At 32.2% G+C, this 18146-nt stretch overlaps 1 protein-coding gene across 7 annotated transcripts in view; it reads left to right on the top strand.

The window, feature by feature from the left end:
* Positions 1-18146, top strand: part of LOC134716353 (tetratricopeptide repeat protein 24-like) — an 85793-nt gene that overhangs the window by 4359 nt on the left and 63288 nt on the right. For 6 of the 7 annotated variants that reach the window (XM_063579310.1, XM_063579309.1, XM_063579311.1 and 3 more), the window contains exons 2-11: positions 252-911; positions 1454-1666; positions 2688-2816; positions 4615-4838; positions 5263-5295; positions 5751-5833; positions 10830-11027; positions 11508-11540; positions 12612-12811; positions 13282-13370. In XM_063579310.1, the coding sequence (XP_063435380.1) occupies positions 266-911; positions 1454-1666; positions 2688-2816; positions 4615-4838; positions 5263-5295; positions 5751-5833; positions 10830-11027; positions 11508-11540; positions 12612-12811; positions 13282-13370 (1848 nt within the window). In that variant the 5' untranslated portion in view covers positions 252-265. The remainder of the gene's footprint in view (positions 1-251; positions 912-1453; positions 1667-2687; positions 2817-4614; positions 4839-5262; positions 5296-5750; positions 5834-10829; positions 11028-11507; positions 11541-12611; positions 12812-13281; positions 13371-18146) is intronic. The other variant, XM_063579308.1, reaches the window with a different exon arrangement.

The following is an 18146-nucleotide window of genomic DNA, read 5'->3' as shown; positions in this document are numbered from 1 at the left end:
CAAATTAAAAACACAGAAGACACAAAGTACTGATCTGACAGAACATGCATCTACGACAAAATATCAATCAGTACAAATCCATTTGATTTAGTATGAAGACGTCACTGTACAAAGGAGAGTTACAATGTCACATTTATATGTTCTTGTCATAATAATGCAAGAGGTGTTTCCTGATAAGCAATAATATAATTGGGCGTGTATTCATTGACAAACTTTATGCATCATTCTTTAACATGTATGTTTATTTACAGATTAAACCTTAGTGATGAGTACCATGATTGACAGAGGAGCTACAATAGCTGCAGCTGTAGAAGTAGAGAAATACTCCAAGCAAGGGACAGAACTCTTACAAAGTGGTCATTTAACAAGTGCAGTCAAAGCCTTTAAATATGCCTACAGGTATGCAGGAGATCTGGATGATGAGTACATGGAAAGAGCATGTGCATTTAATCTTGGTGCTGCTTATATTGCCATGGGTCAGGGAGAGAAAGGATTGAATGTCCTCCAACAGGCTGTTCCCTCAGAAGACAGAAGAGATGGAAGATCTAATGGCGATTTGTTCTTTAATTTAGGTCTTGGATATGAGACGACAAAAAATATCCAGGAATCAATCCGTTATTTTAACAAAGCTTTAGAAGAGTACCGTTATGAGAGGGACAACCTAGCCATGGAGATTGAAACCTTGAACAAACTGGCTATTTTATGTACTACAGTACAGAATCATCATTTAATGAATCTCTACCACCAGTTAGCTGAGGCATATGCCATGCAGGGCAATGTTGAGAAACAGATGTGGGCTCTGTGTGAGAAGGCTAATTCCTACAACAGTTTTGGTGATCCTCAGAAGGCTGAGTACGCTGCTGATGAATGTTTAAAACTATCTGATAAATGTCAAAATACAGTGGAGTCAGGTATGGACACAATCTGGGCTCTCGGTCATAAAACTTTACTCAACATTTAAAGTATATAATTTTTGCTGGAAACAGTGAATCCACTATTTTGATTGGTTAATAGGATAATCGTAATCAAAATTTTCATGACCTCAAGGTCTTAAAAAATATAAATTAATCCTGTTAGTAACGCACGGAAAAAAGATAAATTACAAATATCTACATTATTTTAATTTTATAAAAAAAAAATCATTCCAAAATAATATTCTTTATTTGAAAAATAATTGGAAATTTAAAAAAAAAAAATCCTATTATAACTAGGGCCTTTTAAATATCATGAAAGATTAATCATTTGAAAAAAATGTTGAGTATCAAAATAAATACATAGATATAGGAAGATGTGGTGTGAGTGCCAATGAGACATGTACAACTCTCCATCCAAATAACAATTTAAAAAAGTAAACCATTATAGGTCAATGTACGGCCTTCAACACATGTATGTTTTCTACTATACTTTTATAGTAATATTCAAATATACAATATCTTGTTACTTTTAATTACAGGAAGCATATTTAATGACCTTGGTCTTCTGTATACCCAGCTACAGAAATATGGTATGGCTGTCAAATGTTTTGAAGGAGCATTGCCATTGGCTCAGAGTAGTGATGATAAAAAGAGAGAGGCTGTGATTCGTCAAAACTTAGGTGCTGCCTATAACTTTGTTGGAGAATACCAGAGAGCTATTAGCTTTCATAAATCAGCTGCAGATATGTATGGTAATACAATTGTATATTTTAGTATTGAAATATTGATCACAAGCTTAAGACTTTGCAATCCTACACATTCATGTCTGTCTACCATTTTCTTATTCAAGATTTGGCTATTTTGTCTTGCAAATTGTCAAAATATATCATAAGAAGTATCAAGGACCTAAGAGCTTCTTTTCTGCAGCTAGTGATTTGAGTGGTTGCGTTTAGATTGTTGTTAAAGGGGGTATGTGCACTGATGAATGGGAAATAAAATCACCATTTCAAGATGAAACAATATACATGATATATTTTAAAATTGCTTTAAATTTGCTTTTCAACAATTTACTAGAAACAGTAAAAATTAGCATTGAAAGACACGAAATAAAAAAAAGATAAAAATCAATGCAAAACAAATACCTCTTTTCCTATAACCTTGAACGAATAAAAGTTTTGAATAATTATTTTTTTAGGAAAATTCACAGATGTGTTTCACTTTAAGAAAAGAGGTTAGAAATGTAGATATGGATTTATGAAATATTTGATGTTCTTTGTTGCTTGTGTTAGATACAACGTAGGGAATCCGGTGATTTGATTGGGTCAGGACACTGATGCACACTACTGCACAGTTGATGTATTTTTGAAAAGATGCACATCAGTGCATATTTTGCATGCACCTCTGCACAAATGTGCAGAGTTATTTGTGCAGAGTTTGTTTAGTATTTTTTTTTCTCATAACAATATATAGACATCATTTACTCTGGGGATAGATTTATGCATCTATAGATTTGAACTTTTATGACTTTCACAGATTACAAGGAAGCTTTGAACATCATTAGCAGAATTTAGATTAATCAAGTTAATTATCAGAAGTCATTCAGATCATTCAGTGCAAATTAGTGTTTTTTCAAATACATTCATTGGTATATTTTTCAGTTTTTAATTTTAACATTTTTTTAAATCTTAATATAAGAAGACATACAATGTACCCTACTAGTCTCATGAAATACTTGACTTGTTTTAAATTTCATACTTACACTTTTGTTTTCAGCTCGTTTACAAAACCGTAATTCCCAGGGCCAATGCTATGCCAATTTAGCCTATGCGTACAGTCAGCTTGGTGATCTGATGAAAGCCAAACAAGCCTTTGATCATGCACTCTTAGCAGCTGAAGATACAGGTATATAACTTGATATTCAATAAAAAGATTGCTTAATAAAAAATTATTAACATGATTAAAGAGTCCTGTATTGTGGGAGACAGTCCATTGGAGTTCAATGTTTGGATCATATATATCAACTGTAAATGTTATATGTGAATCCCCAGAAAATCTGTTTGCTAGAGACAACCTTTAAAGGGCGTAGTTTTTCTTTGTCATTTTAGGGCCTTTTAAAACTGACTATCTGGTTTGGGTTTTGCATTGCTAAAGACCATACAGTGACCTATAGTTGTTAATTTTGATGTCATTTGGGCTCTGGTGGAGAGTTGTCTCATTGACAATCATACCACAAGAATACTAAATGCTTGATTGATGTGCAAAACAATGAACAAAAATCAAATATGATAAACAGGAACAAATAATAACCACTGAATTGCAGGCTCTTGACTTGGGACACTAACATTTATAGTGAAGAAAACAAATTGCAGTTGGTGCTATACTTTACTACATGTGGCACCCTGAGTTATCAAAAAATTTAATAAAGCAATGTCAGAATAAAAAATATTTAAAGTACAAACAGGGTTTTTAAGTGCAGAAAAAAACTACAAGCATTTCTTAAAATTTTCTTTTCAAGTTTCTCCCTTTTTTAAGCAGTTGGTTTTCCTGTTTGAATGGTTTTACACTAGTAATTTGGGGTCCATTTATAGCTTGTTGTTCGGTGTGAGCCAAGGCTCCATGTTGAAGGCAATATAATGGTTTACTTTTTATACGACCGCAAAAATTGTTTTAAATTGTTATTTGGATGGATAGTTGTCTCGTTGGCACTCACACCACATCTTCCTATATCTGTATATAAGCAACACATAACAACTTTGATGTGGAAAATTTGATCATAAAAACCCTAGATTTAGAAGAATGGCAAACTTTTATCATGAGCTTATGAACTATAAAATTGAGAATGGAAATGGGGTATGTGTCAAAGAGACAACAACCTGACCATAGAAAAACAACAGCAGAAGGTCATCTACACGACTTCAATGCAGCCAGAATTCCTGCACCTGGAGGAGTCCTTCAGTTGGCCACATAACAAATATATACTAGTTCAGTGATAAAGAATGCCATACTAGTTTCCAAATTGTACACAAGAAACTAAAATTAAAATAATACAAGACTAGCAAGGCCAGAGGCTCCTGACTTGGGACAGGCACAAAAATGTGGCAGGGTTAAACATGTTTATGAGATCTCAACCCTCCCACTATACCTCTAGTTAATGTAGAAAAGTAAACGCATAACAATACGCACATTAAAATTCAGTTCAAGAGAAGTCTGAGTCTGATTTCAGAAGATGTAACCAAAGAAAATAAACAAAATGACAATAATGCATAAATAACAACAGACTACTTGCAGATAACTGACATGCCTGCTCCAGACTTCAATTAAACTGATTGAAAGATTATGATTTTATATATGAATATCATGCACAGTCCTTCCCTTTAGGGGTTTAGTATCATACCATCATAACATATATATGAGAAGAACATTTTTCACTACGACTGATTAGTCATATTTAGAGGAAATGCATGTCTACCGTACCAATTGTAAGCCTCATAACTTTTATATTTTTTTAGTTCCTATTTAATACAAAAACTTGGATGATACAGTGGATATAATATTCTTTAATAATTTTTTATTTAGATGACAATCGTACAACTTGGCAAGTTTTTATTTATAGATGACAATTGTACTACTTGGCAATTTTCTGAAGGACTTGGATGATACAGTGGATACAATATTCTTTAATAATTTTTTTTATTCATAGATGACAATCGTACAACTTGGCAAGTTTCGGAAGGACTTGGATCTGTTGCTTTTAATGAGAGAAAATTTGAAGAAGCAATAGAATTCTTTAAGAAAGCCCTGGGTGTGTTAGCTGCTAGGGAGAGTAATATCACAGCACAGAACAGAATTGTAGAGAAACTGAAACAGGCCTTAGAGGCTCAAATTAAAGACAATGAAAGACCATATGCTCACATTAGAAAAGAGGTAACCATATTTTTGAATACTATTGAATGATTGTAAATTGTGGATTTTGTGGGAATATTTGAACCAAAATTCAAATAACCAGCAACATTCTGTTTTATTTTGACTTGTATAAAATTGAGAAAGGAAATGGGGAATGTGTCAAAGCAACAACAACCCAACCAAAGAGCAGACTTTTTTTAAAACCATAAAATCATAATCCAAAAAACCTATTTTTTCAAAAATTCATGAAAAAATGAAACCTATCAATTAAATGAATCCACACTAGCAGCTAAGCTTAAATAAAGTTTTACATAAACAAAACACTTATTTAGGTAACATAGGTTACTAATGAAGAGAATAATAATAACTATTCAAAAACATATTACCTGATACAGAAGACAAGTGTAAAAACAATTATGAAAATAATTTCTTTTATCTCTTTCAGGATGTGAACCCACTCAAATCTGGATATAAGAAGGTAATAATAACAGGATGGTGATTCAAATCTTATTCCTTTAAAACAAAATTGTAGGAGGCACTGAACTACAAGCTCCTGGGTTTCCTAACCATGTTTTGTCAACATGTTGGTAAAGATTTACTACCAAACTTGTTTAAATTAAAAGTTTTACATAATCAAGACTTTTAAGAAACACAGGGAAATTATGAAAAACAAAACATAAAAATTTATAGAATTATACCAAGCCAAATAACTTAAAACCGAGACACATTTTGTGTAACTGTTCACTATGAGCAAGAGGGGACATATTTTTTTTATCAATCAGAGATTAAAAGTAAAAGCTGAGGGCAAGGCTTCTGGTCTAAATCTTGTGGGGTAGTAAAATACAAATAAAACAAGCATGATCAATGTATCTAAGACTTAATAAAGAATTCAAGGTTATAATTATTTCTACTTTTTGTAAATATTATTATCAGATTATAGCTGAAAAACCCACCAGACCCACCTCTGCTAAAGCAGTTGCTGTAGGAGGCCCTGTGACAGATGAAGTACCCAGGAGGTAACATATACTTATCAACATCAGTGGGAAAACAGAATATTTTCAAAATTGTCTGAAGGAAAAGAATCCTTTCTCTTGCTAAACATTTCCTTGCTTTTATAAATAAAATTTTTGATAGAATTTAAGAATTTAAATTTTTGGGGTGTTTATCAGGATAGATGAAATATGACATTTATCATAATGACTGCTTGTTCCTGAAAGGAATTTGATTCAAATTTTTGGAATAGATAATACAAGCAAATCTTTCTTATTGATTTGATCATACTTGGCTTGTAAATATTAGATATAATAAGTGTAAGTATAAGAGTTGTACTCATTAAAAAATGTTTATCTTTACTTTAATTTTGCACAGGAAAAAGTAAGATTTTTTTTTTGGTTTTCTGTGATGGTTGCAATTAATTATATGCTAGTGTGTAAATACGTAAACTTTTACCTGTATTTCAAGCTGGGAGTTTATGGGAGATTGATGCTGAAAAAAATCCTTTTTTTTCTTGATGTAAAATGTAAGACCTGATTTGTTTGCAGTTATTTTTTAAGTTATCTGCCCCTAATGTCCCCCTTTTTGAGCAACAGTTGTCTCACTTGATTATTTATAATTATGGTACATTTCTCAATTATAAAATTAAAGAATGATAAAAACATGATTTATTGATTAATAGTAGTCTTAGTTGTGTTGTTATGATTTAGGTACCATTCAACAAGGTATGGTTTAAATCAAATATTTTTAGAAACCTTAATTGTTCTGAGAGGTCATATTATTAAATTTTTCTTCCATCATATGGTTTAACAGTAACGCTCTGATGGTCAAAATTTAATATTACAATTTGATCTTTTAAATGGAATTAATACTTTTTGTTTACTTACCTCTCAGATCAAGTTTACTCCCTCAGTCCAGCATGTAACCTTATAGAAATAGTTCAATGCATTTATAGACATTTAAATTTTAATCAGTACATTTTGGGGTTGTTCTTGCAAATCCTCACAAATGTTTGGAGTTGGAGTCCTGCTTGGTAGCACAACTGATGCAGAGTGATATTCATGGAGACAGGCACTGCACCTAGTGCAGGTGTTGAGGTCAAGGAAAAAGCTCTAAAAATTTTGTATGGAGTTAAAGATTAGTTCATTAATAAAAGTATTGTCAAATTTGATTATAAATGTAAAATTTGAAGAAAAAAATACCAAGAAGTTGAAAACTGTTTCATCTTGTGCAATAGTTTTTGTCTTTTTGAAACATTACATTTTAATGACCTATTTTAAAATAAGTTTATTTTTTTTATCCAATAAATGTGAGAAAACTTGTTGCATGATCTGTGTCTGACAAATCCCTTTTCGAATGACAATATTACAGTTGTTAAGACCCTTCAATACTGAAAAAAAATGTATAATGTCTTTCATCTTTTCAAATTATACAATGCAAGTAATTGAAATGATATACTGTATATAACAATGGTCAAATGATAATAGCAATTTATATAAAGCTTAAGTTGACAAGCCTTTACATGAGAGGCAGATTAAATTATACAATTGATAGAGACTTTCTTAGAGAGCATGTTTTAAACCAAGTCAGTGTAGAAGCTATTTTAATGATGATTTTGTTGCATATTTTTAGAGAGCATGTTTTAGATTGATGTGTTATAAGTGCTGCTTGAAAATGAAATAACAATATCTTTTTCTAAAATGTGCATGTATTGATAATTGTTTGTTGAAGCAAATATTCATTGATTTCATTTTTATATATTGTAACCCAGACATGTGCTACTAGACGTTAAACAGAAACAATCAATCAAAGAACTATTAAGATAGCAAGTTGATGACACAAAATGGAAAACAGTAATAAAAGCAATTTGAAAAGTCTGACATTTGGCCAAAAAAATCCAATCTAACATTCGCTCCTTATCATTTCATGGTTCTAACATCGGTGGAGTTCATTCAAACTCTTAAGGTGGTACCCAACACTTTATCTAAAATAAATTTGGTTGGTTTAATTTTCTTAAATTTTTGACAAAGTATTTACTTTGACCTTTTGACAAAAATATAAGAATTTCAAAACTTTGAACCAATCGTTTTATCAGAAAAAATACACTGGGTTACATAGCAGTTTGACAAACACTTATTTTGATCATTGAGAAGCTTAATATGGGGACAAAGTCCCCTATTACATGTATTACAGTAGAAAATTCAAAAAAAAAAAATTTTTTTCTTCAAAAATTGGGAAAATTTCCCGAATTTTTCATTGTACTAATAAACTCAAAATCGTTCAATTTTTTTTTATGTCGTGCTGTTGAATTTCTGGATCGGCGCAGAAATCTACTCCCGTTTCCAGTCTTGTTTACATGAGACTTTGAATAAAATGTATATTTATCAGTCTAAGAAAGGAACTACAATGTACTACTAATTCATTTAAAAAAAATTGTTTGTTATTAAAAAAACGTTACCTGATGACAGTGTTTCTTTGTTTACATTGAATATGATGTCATAACTTAAATAACGTCACAACTAAAATCCCTAACAATAGAACCAAAATAGGAAACGTTACGGTATTTCCGTTTCTCTTTTTAACATTGTTGATTTAAAAAAAAATCATACTTCGTCCCCATTCACAGGTATTTCCTGCCTCATATTATTCCTTTTACAGCACAACATAATTAAAACATTTAGCTGATTTTACAGAGTTATCTCCCTGTACTGTTAGGTACCACCTTAACCAATGAAGTATTATTGCTATTTTATGAAATTTGCGTTTGATCTTTCTGACTGATAATTTCATTTCTCAACACAGTAGAATGATATGAAAAATTATCTCCAGAAATAAAAGGAGCATGTGCTGTTGTCAATGAAATAAACAAAGTTATCATAGGTTAAATTGTGATAAACAGAATATCATTGGTCATCTCAACTCAATTGCTTTTCTCACCTTTGGCGCACTGCCTCAAGTGAGAAAATCGGTCTAGTTGAAATGATCTACGATAATTATACTCTTGCATTCTTCACAACGAACTTTAAAATCTATAGCCCCGGAGCTCAAATTTTGAAATGTTTTAGTTAGATTCTGTTGGCCTGTAGATATGATTTTTACAGGCCCGAGAGCAATTTTACTAGTCAGGGCTGCCTGGGCTGCCACTCAGTGTGAAGACTGCTCTTGAACTCAGGTTACCTTTTCTCAAATATACAATGTACAAATACATATGCATGTTAAAGACTAAAAGAGCTATATCCACACTTCTCAAAACCATTTTTCTGAAATTTAGAAAATTTGTAACCATGACATAATCCCATTAATAGTACTTGATGAAAATAATTCACATTATAAATTGTGTCTTCATATTCTTCATGTATATTTTGCATGAATTACAAGTCATACACACTGCTAATCTGCAATGAAGCGTATATTCATCAAACCACCTTGTATATACCCTAGTGTTTCCATTTTTATTATATGACTGAACCTCACTAGCATCAATTTTATCCAAACACTATATTTTAACCAATTTATCTGTTGTCTTAGAACATATTATGTAAAAAACATCTTAGAACATATAATGTAAAAAACATCTTAGAACATATGATGTACAAACCTAAAATTAACGTTAAATATTTTACCCTTTATAAAATTTCAGAAGACAACCAGAGTAAGTGTCAGTAGAATAGATATCCAATATTTCCTTTTTATAAAAAATCCTTATTCAAACTGCCTATTTTTTTCCTGCGTATAATTCCAGCACATAATCCTAGTGTAAGCTCACATGGGCCATTGGTCATCACTAAGCATCCGTCGTCATCTTATGTTTTTATCATCAAACTTATTTTAAAATCATTTCTTTGGTATTCAATTTAACGTTTCTGTTTGTTTGTTCCTGCCAACATGCCACTGTGGCTATAAATACAATATAAAGGTTAAAGTGCAGGTATTAATTTAATATCATTAAAAACGTAAAAGATACAAGAAATTTGTCAAGACATATATACCTTAAATAAAAATCTTTTTTCTTTTTTTAAAATCCCTAACATTTTTAGACAATTTTTGTTTCATACATATGAATCAATAAATTCATCTGACATTTCACGAAAGAGTAATAAAATAGCTTTTGATTTATTTGAATGCACTTACAAAGCTGCATAATTGAAGAAGAAAAAAGAACGTCAGATTTTTTTGAGTAATGTATTATATATTTTAAAAAATGGCATATTTTTGTTAGGTGAGTTATTCAATCTCTCTGTGGTTGCTAATTTTATTACTAAAAATGCTAATTTTAAGTCATATAAAATGTTACCTTGGATGGCTTTCTTTATGCTGAGTTTGGTATTATGCATCGCTTTGTCTTCAGTTAGAATAAATAAATGATTAGAAGATAATATATGTTATCAAAAATGGTAACTGCATGGCACTGCTGTAAAATATAGTAACACCATAAGCGTCCTTTGGCAACAGTGAATGCATGTACTACCAGTTATTATATTAGGATTAACAAAGTAGTTTTTATGAATATTGGAGGAGTACAATTACTGCAATTAGATAGTAAAGGTTGGGTACAATTTTGAATCAGATAGTAAATGTTGGGTATGATTTTGCAGAGATCGAGATATATACTCCAAAATTAGGCTTTGCATATTATATTTTTTCTACTTAACCTTTTTATCTTATAAAAGTTCTATGAATTATTGAAAGGAGGTTGGCTGACACCAAATTCTGTATTTAAAGTTTTAATCTTCTTTTAACAGTTTTTTTTTACTTAATTATATGAAATAATGATAAGTATATTTTTTTCAAACAAATATAAAATTGGTAAACCAGAAAAGAAAAGAAAAACATTATGTTTAAGAACTGTTGATTTTTTCTTCCATACTGATTACTTTTTAAACTAATTTTATAATTGGTGTTAGTATTTCACAATGTTTTATCATTTTGTTGTTAAATCATAATTAAATACAAATGTGACATTGTTTTCTAGATTTGTTCGTGTTAATAAGATGGGTACGTCATGACATTGTTTTGTAGATTTGTTCGTGTTAATAAGATGGGTACGTCAAAGAGATTCAGTAAAGTAGCGAGAGGGCTGTCTGACATGATGGAGCCGTTTGAAATGACACCTAGATCTGGTAGTGGACTACAAGGGGAGACAATGATGCCCGTCCAGTCTGAGTCAGAAGATTCATCAGAGGAGGAAACAGATAGTCAAAGTGAACAAGATAAAAAGTAGGTTGATTATTGTTCTAGATAAGGAAATCAAGAAAACTGGTTTTTAAATTGTCTTCATTCCAGGGTAGATGCATAGGGTTCTATTTCTCAGCTGTGTTAAATTAGACTTCACAAATTGAATTCTTAATTATCTCTGTTTAATTAAAGAAAATCACAAGATAAATCTTAAACTCCTGGAAAAATAAAACTTCTTTCCCACATCTAGAAAAAAATTATTCTTTCATTGGAAATTTAATATCTTGGTTCATGGATATCATTCCAATCCACCAAATAAGTATCCCAAGAATAATATTGAATCCTCAGTGGAAGGTATTGTAATTGGAAAACAGGAATATTCCTAGTTGTTTTCTCTAGGCACTAGGTAGTGTTAAGTACCACCTTAAGTCAAAAAACAAACTTAAGTTAATGATTAAGAACACATTGATTGTTTCCTTTTGAATGGTTGTCTTTAGATGTGTATTTGTTATTTTTTTATAGAAAGAAACTAGACAAAAGAACTAGTAAAGTTGTGTATGTATTGGTTTGATTTACTAGTTCAATTTGTGGCAAATCTGTTGTGAAAATTGTGCTGCTACAATTTCTTCAAACTATTTTATTTGTGATACTGTCACCTTTGCATTATTCTAATTCAAATTAACCTTTCTGTCCATCTTGTACCTGAGTTTTCACTTTGTTTTAAAAGAAATAGATCTTAATTGTCAACTAAACATTGGAAGTTATTTATAGAGAATAATAAATGATTAAAATAAGAAACATAGTGTTTTTTATACAAAAATTAAATTTTAGCATTTTAAAAAGTATTTTCAATTTGTGGCAGATGCTGCAGATAAGTTGTAAAAATTGTGCTGCATTCATTCCATTTAAATTACCTGTTTATAACAGACACAGTGCTGTGTCCTTTTGATTGTAGTGCTAGTATTACATGAGAAAACTTTGTTCATGTGTTATCTAATACCATCACTCAGCACAAGTCTTCCTCTCTTTTATAGTGTCAGTGAATGTTTAAATCCTCTGAGATTCAAAATTATACCTGATTCAAGCAATCGAACTAAACTTACAGTCTAAAGTTTTGAAACTTAAGATTCCAAATGCTTCCAAACTTTGAAATTTATCAACTTTTTGTAAAACTCATGGTATTGTGAAATTTTAAGAAATCATTTTTGCTAATCATTTATTTCAGTATTCTTATATTTTTTTAGGCTATTAAGAAATAAAGTCATATCAGGGTAGTGTCATGAGTTAGGGGTTGCATTAGCTATATTTATATCTGTACAAATCAAGGACTAACATACCACTACTACAAATTCAGAAATAATATATCCGCAAAAATAATACATCTGCAAAAATAAGTTGGTTTGCAGTAAATATTGTAAGAGCTTTATATAACCCTACTTTAAAGAAGGGGTATACTGGTTGCCCTCTTTCTGTTCATCTGCCTGTTTGTAGTACATTTTTGTGGTATTTTTCTTACAGCTATTTAGTTTTATTATACAGAGCTTCATTTATTTATCAGGTACCAGGAGAGTTATATCTTCGCCAATAACACCACATCTACTTATTTTTATATTGATTTTTTTTTAGATTTCAGTCAAGAACTGATGCATCCAAGCAGTTTGCTTCTCAGCAGTCTGAGAATAGGGAAACAGCATCAAACAGATCTATACATGGATCTGAATCAGACGACAGTTTGGAAGAGGAAGAGACAGAAAGTACTTCTGAAGAATCAGAAGAAGATAGAGATAAAAAGGCTGTGCTGGAACAGATGGGAAAAATTAATAAAAGTAGGTTGATTTTTGCTAAGATTACAAAGGAAGATTTATATGAATACCATTTGAAACTGCTACCAATCAAAATGATATATTTATTTATCAACTTTAATAATAAACTTTAACAATAAAACTAGGTTTCTTAACACTTTGATCCTGTTCTTAAACTTTATCACTTCATTTACATAAAAAATGAATAATTCCATAATGTGGCATATATAGTTAATTTATTTAAAAAATAAGATTTAAGGTCCTTTGATCAGCTATCAAACTTGGTTATGTCCCTTTGCCCAAACATTTTCGTCTTTTGTTATATATTGGGAAACCAATCTCTATGTTTATTGGGACCTAGCTGTGTGGTCAAGTAATCTAAGTAGTTTGTCTAAAGTCATAACTAGACATTACTGGCAATGCTGAGCTTGTGTTCTAACAAAGAAGGAAGAAAAGGATTTTGACTTTAATTTGAAACTTTTTTGTTATTCCAGGTGAAGATGACAGTTCTGAATCAGAAGAGGATAAAGATAAAGGAAATGAAAAGATGGACAAAAGACACAAAGAAGACAGAAGAAAACAGGTTTCTTAAATTTACATTTTTTACTATTATCTTAGTAGATGGTATATGTTAAGCTTGATCTATTCTAATGATTATAACCACAGTGAGTTATATCTTGCCTTTTCTCAACTTTATACTACTGGGGAATGATTATAACCACAGTGAGTTATATCTTGCCTTTTCTCAACTTTATACTACTGGGGAATGATTATAACCACTTTGAGTTATATCTTGCCTTTTCTAAACTTTATACTACTGGGGAATGATTATAACCACAGTGAGTTATATCTTGCCTTTTCTCAACTTTGTACTCCTGGGGAATGATTATAACCACTTTGAGTTATATCTTGCCTTTTCTAAACTTTATACTACTGGGGAATGATTATAACCACAGTGAGTTATATCTTGCCTTTTCTCAACTTTATACTACTGGGGAATGATTATAACCACAGTGAGTTATATCTTGCCTTTTCTCAACTTTATACTACTGGGGAATGATTATAACCACTTTGAGTTATATCTTGCCTTTTCTAAACTTTATACTACTGGGGAATGATTATAACCACAGTGAGTTATATCTTGCCTTTTCTCAACTTTGTACTCCTGGGGAATGATTATAACCACTTTGAGTTATATCTTGCCTTTTCTCAACTTTGTACTCCTGGGGAATGATTATAACCACAGTGAGTTATATCTTGCCTTTTCTCAACTTTGTACTCCTGGGGAATGATTATAACCACAGTGAGTTATATCTTGCCTTTTCTCAACTTTGTACTCCTGGGGAATGATTATAACCACAGTGAGTTATATCTTGCCTTTTCTCAACTTTGTACTCCTGGGGAATGATTATAACCACAGTGAGTTATATCTTGCCTTTTCTAAACTTTATACTACTGGGGAATGATTATAACCACAGTGAGTTATATCTTGCCTTTTCTCAACTTTGTACTCCTGGGGAATGATTATAACCACAGTGAGTTATATCTTGCCTTTTCTCAACTTTATACTACTGGGGAATGATTATAACCACTTTGAGTTATATCTTGCCTTTTCTAAACTTTATACTACTGGGGAATGATTATAACCACAGTGAGTTATATCTTGCCTTTTCTCAACTTTATACTACTGGGGAATGATTATAACCACTTTGAGTTATATCTTGCCTTTTCTAAACTTTATACTACTGGGGAATGATTATAACCACAGTGAGTTATATCTTGCCTTTTCTCAACTTTATACTACTGGGGAATGATTATAACCACTTTGAGTTATATCTTGCCTTTTCTAAACTTTATACTACTGGGGAATGATTATAACCACTTTGAGTTATATCTTGCCTTTTCTCAACTTTGTACTACTGGGGAATGATTATAACCACTTTGAGTTATATCTTGCCTTTTCTAAACTTTATACTACTGGGGAATGATTATAACCACAGTGAGTTATATCTTGCCTTTTCTCAACTTTATACTACTGGGGAATGATTATAACCACTTTGAGTTATATCTTGCCTTTTCTAAACTTTATACTACTGGGGAATGATTATAACCACAGTGAGTTATATCTTGCCTTTTCTCAACTTTATACTACTGGGGAATGATTATAACCACTTTGAGTTATATCTTGCCTTTTCTAAACTTTATACTACTGGGGAATGATTATAACCACAGTGAGTTATATCTTGCCTTTTCTCAACTTTATACTACTGGGGAATGATTATAACCACTTTGAGTTATATCTTGCCTTTTCTAAACTTTATACTACTGGGGAATGATTATAACCACAGTGAGTTATATCTTGCCTTTTCTCAACTTTATACTACTGGGGAATGATTATAACCACTTTGAGTTATATCTTGCCTTTTCTAAACTTTATACTACTGGGGAATGATTATAACCACAGTGAGTTATATCTTGCCTTTTCTCAACTTTATACTACTGGGGAATGATTATAACCACTTTGAGTTATATCTTGCCTTTTCTAAACTTTATACTACTGGGGAATGATTATAACCACAGTGAGTTATATCTTGCCTTTTCTCAACTTTGTACTCCTGGGGAATGATTATAACCACTTTGAGTTATATCTTGCCTTTTCTCAACTTTGTACTCCTGGGGAATGATTATAACCACAGTGAGTTATATCTTGCCTTTTCTCAACTTTGTACTCCTGGGGAATGATTATAACCACAGTGAGTTATATCTTGCCTTTTCTCAACTTTGTACTCCTGGGGAATGATTATAACCACAGTGAGTTATATCTTGCCTTTTCTCAACTTTGTACTCCTGGGGAATGATTATAACCACAGTGAGTTATATCTTGCCTTTTCTCAACTTTGTACTCCTGGGGAATGATTATAACCACAGTGAGTTATATCTTGCCTTTTCTCAACTTTGTACTCCTGGGGAATGATTATAACCACACTGAGTTATATCTTGCCTTTTCTCAACTTTGTACTCCTGGGGAATGATTATAACCACAGTGAGTTATATCTTGCCTTTTCTCAACTTTGTACTCCTGGGGAATGATTATAACCACTTTGAGTTATATCTTGCCTTTTCTCAACTTTGTACTCCTGGGGAATGATTATAACCACAGTGAGTTATATCTTGCCTTTTCTCAACTTTGTACTCCTGGGGAATGATTATAACCACAGTGAGTTATATCTTGCCTTTTCTCAACTTTGTACTCCTGGGGAATGATTATAACCACAGTGAGTTATATCTTGCCTTTTCTCAACTTTGTACTCCTGGGGAATGATTATAACCACAGTGAGTTATATCTTGCCTTTTCTCAACTTTGTACTCCTGGGGAATGATTATAACCACAGTGAGTTATATCTTGCCTTTTCTCAACTTTGTACTCCTGGGGAATGATTATAACCACAGTGAGTTATATCTTGCCTTTTCTCAACTTTGTACTCCTGGGGAATGATTATAACCACAGTGAGTTATATCTTGCCTTTTCTCAACTTTGTACTCCTGGGGAATGATTATAACCACAGTGAGTTATATCTTGCCTTTTCTCAACTTTGTACTCCTGGGGAATGATTATAACCACAGTGAGTTATATCTTGCCTTTTCTCAACTTTGTACTCCTGGGGAATGATTATAACCACAGTGAGTTATATCTTGCCTTTTCTCAACTTTGTACTCCTGGGGAATGATTATAACCACAGTGAGTTATATCTTGCCTTTTCTCAACTTTGTACTCCTGGGGAATGATTATAACCACAGTGAGTTATATCTTGCCTTTTCTCAACTTTGTACTCCTGGGGAATGATTATAACCACAGTGAGTTATATCTTGCCTTTTCTCAACTTTGTACTCCTGGGGAATGATTATAACCACAGTGAGTTATATCTTGCCTTTTCTCAACTTTGTACTCCTGGGGAATGATTATAACCACAGTGAGTTATATCTTGCCTTTTCTCAACTTTGTACTCCTGGGGAATGATTATAACCACAGTGAGTTATATCTTGCCTTTTCTCAACTTTGTACTCCTGGGGAATGATTATAACCACAGTGAGTTATATCTTGCCTTTTCTCAACTTTGTACTCCTGGGGAATGATTATAACCACAGTGAGTTATATCTTGCCTTTTCTCAACTTTGTACTCCTGGGGAATGATTATAACCACAGTGAGTTATATCTTGCCTTTTCTCAACTTTGTACTCCTGGGGAATGATTATAACCACAGTGAATTATATCTTGCCTTTTCTCAACTTTGTACTCCTGGGGAATGATTATAACCACAGTGAGTTATATCTTGCCTTTTCTCAACTTTGTACTCCTGGGGAATGTTTATAACCACAGTGAGTTATATCTTGCCTTTTCTCAACTTTGTACTCCTGGGGAATGATTATAACCACAGTGAGTTATATCTTGCCTTTTCTCAACTTTGTACTCCTGGGGAATGATTATAACCACAGTGAGTTATATCTTGCCTTTTCTCAACTTTGTACTCCTGGGGAATGATTATAACCACAGTGAGTTATATCTTGCCTTTTCTCAACTTTGTACTCCTGGGGAATGATTATAACCACAGTGAGTTATATCTTGCCTTTTCTCAACTTTGTACTCCTGGGGAATGTTTATAACCACAGTGAGTTATATCTTGCCTTTTCTCAACTTTGTACTCCTGGGGAATGATTATAACCACAGTGAGTTATATCTTGCCTTTTCTCAACTTTGTACTCCTGGGGAATGATTATAACCACAGTGAGTTATATCTTGCCTTTTCTCAACTTTGTACTCCTGGGGAATGATTATAACCACAGTGAGTTATATCTTGCCTTTTCTCAACTTTGTACTCCTGGGGAATGATTATAACCACAGTGAGTTATATCTTGCCTTTTCTCAACTTTGTACTCCTGGGGAATGATTATAACCACAGTGAGTTATATCTTGCCTTTTCTCAACTTTGTACTCCTGGGGAATGATTATAACCACAGTGAGTTATATCTTGCCTTTTCTCAACTTTGTACTCCTGGGGAATGATTATAACCACAGTGAGTTATATCTTGCCTTTTCTCAACTTTGTACTCCTGGGGAATGATTATAACCACAGTGAGTTATATCTTGCCTTTTCTCAACTTTGTACTCCTGGGGAATGATTATAACCACAGTGAGTTATATCTTGCCTTTTCTCAACTTTGTACTCCTGGGGAATGATTATAACCACAGTGAGTTATATCTTGCCTTTTCTCAACTTTGTACTCCTGGGGAATGATTATAACCACAGTGAGTTATATCTTGCCTTTTCTCAACTTTGTACTCCTGGGGAATGATTATAAC

The sequence above is a fragment of the Mytilus trossulus genome, chromosome 4 (assembly GCF_036588685.1).
Source record: "Mytilus trossulus isolate FHL-02 chromosome 4, PNRI_Mtr1.1.1.hap1, whole genome shotgun sequence".
NCBI classification, from domain to species: Eukaryota; Metazoa; Mollusca; class Bivalvia; order Mytilida; family Mytilidae; genus Mytilus; species Mytilus trossulus.
The sequence above is the reverse complement of the archived record's forward strand: the minus strand, read 5'-3'. Positions and strand labels throughout refer to the sequence as shown.